The 7,668-nt window shown below is 37.8% G+C and overlaps 1 protein-coding gene across 1 annotated transcript in view; it reads right to left on the reverse strand.

The window, feature by feature from the left end:
• LOC145499550 (uncharacterized) overlaps window positions 1-7,188 on the reverse strand; it is a 96,557-nt gene extending 89,369 nt beyond the window's left edge. Inside the window, exons 1-6 of the mRNA XM_081479073.1 lie at window positions 7,071-7,188; window positions 5,849-6,007; window positions 4,261-4,431; window positions 3,544-3,732; window positions 2,807-2,977; window positions 1,725-1,913 (exon numbers count right to left, since the gene is read on the reverse strand). Coding sequence (XP_081335199.1) covers window positions 1,725-1,913; window positions 2,807-2,977; window positions 3,544-3,732; window positions 4,261-4,431; window positions 5,849-6,007; window positions 7,071-7,143 — 952 coding nt within the window. The 5' untranslated portion in view covers window positions 7,144-7,188. The remainder of the gene's footprint in view (window positions 1-1,724; window positions 1,914-2,806; window positions 2,978-3,543; window positions 3,733-4,260; window positions 4,432-5,848; window positions 6,008-7,070) is intronic.
• Between the last annotated feature and the right edge of the window lie 480 nt (window positions 7,189-7,668).

Raw genomic sequence — 7,668 nt, forward strand, 5'->3', positions numbered from 1 at the left:
TGGCTGTATTTGGAAAAACTTTAGGAACGTTTGGCATAAAACAAGAAATAGTGAGCTTTGATTTGTCATCTTTTGTAATTAGGCATTTAACGTCATAAAGGCCACCAGAGGGAGCATTCTTTTCTCTTCAAACTTTAAGCCTTCAGACCCTTTAGTGATCTTAGCTTTTGTCGTCCGAGTTTTAATGTCTGGTTTCTATACCAAGGGAGTCGACCTTGACATACGAACATAGTAAATGGTTTGAACCCAGGAGTATCAATAGTTCGTATAGTGTGATCGTCCGGATGAGGGTAGTTCTGAAAAGAACTGTTGTTGGTGACTGACGTTTCGACAACCTGAGCGGAAGTCATCTTCAGAGTCAATTGAATAGCGTTTGTCAGTTGATGATGTTATAAGTCTGGTCCGTTGAACGTGATTGGTCAGTTTAGCCATGATGGTATTGGCTGAAAGACTCGTGTAAAGTTTGTCATCAGTCATTGGTGTGTTTCAAAACCACAAATTACAATATTGACTGGGACTCTCCTCAGTACTTAACCTACAGTACAAACTATTTTCAACGATTGACTCTGGAAAGCTGGTACACTAACCTAGAACAAACGCCTCTTAACAGATGTCAACAACTACCGGCGCCTTACAAACGACTTATCCACGACGGAAACGAAACCGACAAACGGACTTCTGACAGACCGACTTAATAATACATGGACCAAAACCGACCAATTTGACTAACAATAGACGTGTCGAAACCCACCAATGACTGATGACAAACTTTATACGAGCCTTTCAGCCAATGCCATCATGGCTAAACTGACCAATTACGTTCAACGGACCAGACTTATAACATCATCGACTGACAAACACTAATCAAATGACTCTGAAGATGACTTCCGCTCAGGTTGCGAAACGTCAGTCACCAACAACAGTTCTTTTCAGAACTACCCTCACCCGGACGATCACACCATACGAACGATTGACATACGAAACTTGGTCTAGTGCGAATTTAAGGCCACTGGAATATTTATAGAGCTGAAAGCCTTTTTTTTTAACTTAACCTATAATAAGGAAACAGCAATAACAATAATCTTTATTGACCCACAGCAGGAAAACTTAAATTCCATGGGAAGAATTACAGCATTGCAAAATGGTTATTTGCAACCCAGAGGTTAAAGGAACAGCCCCCAAGAGTTATTTAACCAAACCTGGTAAATAATGCTTAATGATGTTGTTTAGAGCATTGTTCTGACAGTAAACAATGTTTTACTTCTTTGGCAAAGGAAAATGCACTGAGTTTTTTTAGGTCACAGACATAGACAGCAATTTTTTCTTGGACAATTCTGTGCAAGGGGGAAAGGCAAAATGAGGTTAACCCCGCGTAAAGCACCAACCCATGAGACAAGAGCAGACCACAACAACGGAAACTCCTGTCTTACTCTTTGGGATAAGTGTGCGAGATTGTAACGTTCCCTGCTAACCATGTAATGCCGAAGATGCAGGAGACGGGGCGTACGGTTTTTAGTCCTTATTCGAGAAGACTTGAGCGTGTAACCATTCGCAAATTAAATGTAATTTAGAAGGTAGCACATTCTCCCCAGGATAGATGCACGAGAGCTATTGTCTGTTAGGGGAGCATTTCTTTTAACAGCATTATTTCTAGGATGTACATGTACATTTCAGAGCAACTTTCACAAAACATTTGTGTACTACGAAAACGACACTTTTTTTACCTGAACATCCGTCTGCTTCTGTGGGACAATCTTTATTTTCCTGTGATAGTCCCACACAGTCATCGCCGCCGTTTGCTGGAGCAGGATTGGTGCAGGTTCGAGTTCGAGTCTTAAACCCTTGAAGACAGAAGGTGGGCTCGGAGCATGTGGTCCAGGCAGTCCAAGTTGTAAATACGCCATCAACAGCACCTTAAGAAAATAATCACCTTTTCAGTTGATATTGTTCTTTAGCTTTATTTATTTTTTATTTTTAGTTATGTTAAAGTCATTTATTCAGTGCTTATTCTTTTCAGTCTATACTAATTGTTATTTTCCCCAGAAGGAGGATGTTAGGTTATAATAAATAACGTCCCAGTATATTTGTCAGGTTCTTGGAACTCATTAATTTACGTTTGGTAGGAACAAGAATAGTTTCGGATGATTAAGATAAACACGGTTTACAAAAGAACAAATTGAAAAATTTAGGCCAAACTTTTCAAGACGCGCGGACCGTAACGTAACTCCTATGTAACATATCCGGGTTTGACCCATAAATTACATGCCGATTCATTGCTAGAGGTTACCCAAAGAATCTGATAGAGTCCCTTCTATCATACATAAGGAAAGGAAAACAGAAAAGGAAATCAGTTCTCCAGAGTAAAGATAGTTCTTCAAAACAAATCTTGCCTTTTGAAACACAATGTCAACCATCAGTGCCCAACCTCAAATATGTTTTAATACAAAAATGGCACTTGATACAAAATCAACCTTTCCTACGACAAATCTTTAAAGTGCCACCAATCACTTCCTTTAAAAAGGGAACATCCTTTCAAAAATGATACGCTCGTAAGAGCAAAAATATAAAGAGGCTATATTGCTTAAATGTTTCCATTGTTAGAAGTTGCGTAGGCCTGTCACCCGTTGCTACTCCCTTCTGTAAAATTTCAGCTTTAAATCAAATACTTATGCCAAGTTTCACGGTAACGGCGTTAACTGCAATAACGAAGCTCGCTCCACTGCGCTTGCTCTGACATCCGTCATGACAAGTTTATGGACTAGATCTGTACCCAAGTATCTATCAACAGCCCTGAAACGAGAGTTACCTGGACATGACGTCAGTTTACAGCTCTTTGCCTGATCATACTCCCCGGAGCAGTTTTGTCCCTGATTGGCGGGAACAGGATTAGTGCAGGTTCTACTTCTAGACTGAGTACCAGTTCCACATGTCTGACTGCAAGTTGTCCATTCTGACCACAAACCGAAACCTCCATCAACTGAAAAAAAAACTGATGTTAAGATATCGGGACATGTAACTTTGAAGTTCCGAAAATATAATGACCCTTAAAAGAAGCGATCCCTCAAAAGATGCGATAAAACTTTACGGTTGTTGACAAATCAAGAAAAATAATAGTCATCATATAGTTTGCGATCAAGCTTTAGCATATAACTTGACTTGTTAAGCCAAACAATGGAAGTAAGGCAAGCAACCATCTGTAGTAAACTGATCTGGTAGTTAGTTTAACTTTATTTATTTCCATTATTTTGTGTGCGTAACTACGTTTATTTGTTTGCTTGTTTGTGTCCCTGACCTAAACATGTAAAGTATCTTTTCTTTTAACTGACTGCCTGGAATTTTTTAATCCTATCAGTTATTTCGGGTAGTCAGCAGCCCTATCATTTTTGTTAAGTTTATAATATTGTGAGAAGTTAGTTTTAACTCTGGGGTAAAATATAAGTTTTTTGTCACGGTTTCTTGTTTGTTTTGCAAAATTAAATCGAATATATTTATTCAAACTATTTTGATTCATAGCAAACAGTATTAATCTCAAAGCGAACTTGCCTGGACAAGGTGTGAAGCAAGCTCTTGCGGTCTCTGTGTCGTTACCAGGGCAGCTTTGACCGCCATTCATTGGTGGTGGTTGATTGCACAGTCTGGTTCTTCTTAAGACTGTTCCTCCTGATATCCCACATGTTTGAGAACACTGTGTCCACGGACCCCACTGGCTCCAAACTCCATCAAGAGGAGTAGCTAAAGAAAGACAGACAGAGGTAACAATATCTTTGCTTATTTGCTTCGGAAATATTCGAATTTCTTGGTAAACGATCGTTAGACGTCGGGCTGTACCCACACTCATCTGCACTCAGCGAGGAGAAAATAGCAGATGCGTAAAGGGAATCTTGGCAAAGAAAAACGTTTTGTTCCAAATTACAAGTTGGTGTTTATGTGAAATTATTTCAACGATTGGAAGTCGATAAGTAAGTGCAAAGAGTTACGACCGTTCTGTATAATCTGATCACGAGAGGGTAGGTGGCTGATCTTCATGTGTCGACGCTTAACCCCTGAAGGTGCATGAAGCCCTTAGATTGGATGTTGATCCCTTGCACGCTGCCATGAACTCCTCTCCACTCGTTCAACCCAGCATTTTTCTCAGATCTTAACAAACGTTCGTGGAGAAGGGTACTGTAGCAGTTAAGTCGACATCGTAATGCCAAAAAGACACATGAAAACAATATGTAAAAAAACGAAGGAAATAATGACCCCCAAAATTTGACTTACTTGGACACGGAGAAATACACGACAGCTTCGTTTCAAATGCGGCTCCAGAACATGGCTTCCCGTCGTCGGTGGGGGTAGGGTTAGTACAAGCTCTGGTTCTGTTGACTATGGATCCTCCGCACGGGTTTTCGCAGAGAGACCACTGACTCCATTCTGTATAGCCGCCGTCAACTGGAATGACATTTCATGACGATTAGGTTCAGATCGATCAGTATTCTTCTCCATGTACAATGTAATGGTTGGGAGAATTAATGACATATTGTGCTGAATAAATACTCAGCAGGAAAGTCACAGATCAGTGAATGGGCACTGTTTTTGCCTATCATGATATCAATCAGTATCTAACTTTTATATTGATAGACGATCTACTACCTTATTTGAGACATTTGTTCCTTTCAGTTTAATTGGCATGCTCGTAAACTAGATAGGTGTAGCTAAGCACATTTATTTATTTATTTGTCTATTTATTGATTTATTATTTTTTATTTACAGGTTGGACCAAGGATTCTAACAGTAAAAAGAAGTGACTGAGTAATCTCTATACACGGGCCATCGATCACTATAGACCGTGCGGTTATGTAATCAGAATTCGTACTTACGTATGGCAAATAGAACTCAGCAGGAATGGCGATTGACGTCTTTTCATATATATATATATATATTTTTTTTTTCTTCTCCAGCCCGCTAGAATTTTCAGTCAAACTTATAAGCCAAAGAAAAAAATAAGATAAAAACTAGGGCATCTTTTTCAGTTAAAAATATGATTAAAATTTTTGCACGGTAACATAGTAAAATTAAGACATGAGAATTTGAAAAGCGATCGATAAAATATTTAAGTATGCACTAAGCGCTAAAAACGTAAGTGATAAAAACTCTAAAATACAATAAGAAATACAATAAGAAACACAATGAAAATTGGATCAGCAAAGTTTTTTGTTATGAGCTCGAGATTTCTGTGAGGTGATAATCGAAGAGGCCTTCGGCCTCATCAACTTTTTCCTCATAGAAATAGAGAGGGAATGATCTAATTGTCTTGGTAGAATTCTAACTGAGACTTAATTCAAGTCACGGTTTCCAATTACTTTTTGACGTAGTATTAAACTTTGTGCCTTAGAAAGATCGCTCGGATTAAATTGTCATTTGAAATTGAAGTTGTGTGCCGGCAAGAAACCGTTAATTTAATTATCCATTTGCATCAAGATGTTTCTTCTAAACTTTGGTAAAACGAAAAAAACCTCGTTATTTCGTAGACGACCTCCAGCCACTGCACACTATAGCTAATGGCTGATTGTGAACTATCATTCAGCCAATCAGATTGTAGCATTTGCATTAGTGTGAAAGTAGAATTCCACTAATCGTTGATAGAACACGATCGCGCCCAGGAGAAAGTTATTCTTTATTGTTTGTTAGTTTTTAAGCTTTAGTTTTTTAGAGTCTAATAAAACGATTGGTTGATTCACCCTCTTTTCGGAGAATGATCGCGAACTCGGCTGTAGGTCGCTTAAGTTGTTAATTTCGCCGTCCTTATGTAACTCAACATATTATAGCTTAAACTAGAAGAATAAGAAGATGAAGTACTCAAACTTACTCAAACAATCGTGCCCCTCTGCACTTTCTCCGTCGCAGTACTTTCCATCATCACTTGGGAGCGGATTGGTGCAAGTTCTTGTTCGAATACGTTGATTTCCCGCGCAAACACCCGGTGCACAACCACTCCAACCTGACCAACCGGACCAACCGCCGTCCACTTTCGCGCCAAAAAAGTATCATCGAAATAAAGAAGTTAGTAAAGAAAACGCAATGGGAGTTCTTGTGAAGATATGTTACAATTTGTTACAATTACTATGGAGCTTGCTTTTTCATGAGTAATAGAACTGAGAGAATTAAGGAACAGTGAATCGTTTTGTCTGCTAACAGAGCTACTTTCACGTAACATTTCCATGACCTAGACAAAGTCATGCTTAAGATTTAAAAATGAACAAAACAAAACAACAACCATTCACAAAGTGAATTAGTTCCCAGAAACTTTACCAGGAGGGAAATATTAAGAAACATCCTTGTAAACGAAAACCTCGGGCATTCATAGACTATTCCAATTTTTCTTTTAATTTATAAAACCGTGATGCATTTTTATGGCTTTTTTTTTCCTTACGTTCAAATTGACATGTAAGATTCCATCCTTTTCATCCATAAACAAAGTGATAATTTTAGTTAGTTCCTTATTAATTATTTTTGCTGAACATAGGGTAAAGAACATCTCATGAAATAATCTATTAACGGGTATCAGTTGTTGTAAAATGAAAGCAGCGTAGTGTAAAGAAATTACTACAGAAACTATTGATTCTGTAGTAAGCTATCGAAACTATCAAGCGGTTGAGACGACAATTATGCTTTTTAACTAACACGGTGATATAGCGTAAAACAACTTTTTTTTTTTTCCAGAGGGGATTTCAAAGTTGAACGTGTTGCGCACAAAAATCTCTAAAGTTCATATTGTTTGTAAGGTTGGTGCCTTGGTTGTCGAACAAAATAACCCACTCGAAATCAAGATTTTACTTGAGCCAAACAAGTTTTTTCCCAATCAATTTGATAAACTGCGATATAATATACACTAGCTCATATGCTTCCTTTTTTCAAGTACCTGGAATTCAAATCAGGTGATGCTTTTGTATTTGCGATAACAGAAAATTAATGATCAGTTCAAAACCTCGAGAATATTGACGACTATTAAAAGATGAATAACCTTCGGTTTTAAAACCATTTTTCTTCTATAACCTTATGAACAGTTAAGCAAGAAATAACATACTTACCGGCCGCACCTACATAATTCCAGAACGATGTTAAACATAGCAGAAGTATTAGACTGGAATCGCTTTTCCTCATTCTGAAGAGGTTAAAAACTATTATCTAAAAGAGACGAAGGCTAAAGCATAGCCATGTACCCCTTGGTAGTGCTGAACAGAGAATAATTGAACAGAAACCAAATAACTTAATGCAATTCAGCTTCGTCAAGCTACTGACACCTGAAATGACGATATGGAATTTGTTTACGTAGGTGAATAAACGTATTTCGTTGCCTGTCGAGACCTAGTCGCCTAGGCGTTAATTTGTGTATATTAACTTCACGTGGGGTTAATCCATCTCAAAGAAAAACGCTAAACTCAAACTAAAAACGAAACCTCCCTCTAAGAAATAAATAATCTAAATTGTTCTTTTACCTAGTACATCATAATTGATGGACTGGTGTATTGTATTGAATTTCTTGTTTTAGCCAGTAATATGCTCTATAGGTTATGAAAATACCATCATGTCTTTGTTGACATTTTATTCAATAACATTTTTTTGATGTCTAAAATGCGTTAATGACCTAGAGAGAGAGACATCGAGAGAGCAAGGAAAAAAAAAAGA

This window comes from Orbicella franksi, chromosome 10, assembly GCF_964199315.1.
Source record: "Orbicella franksi chromosome 10, jaOrbFran1.1, whole genome shotgun sequence".
NCBI classification, from domain to species: Eukaryota; Metazoa; Cnidaria; class Anthozoa; order Scleractinia; family Merulinidae; genus Orbicella; species Orbicella franksi.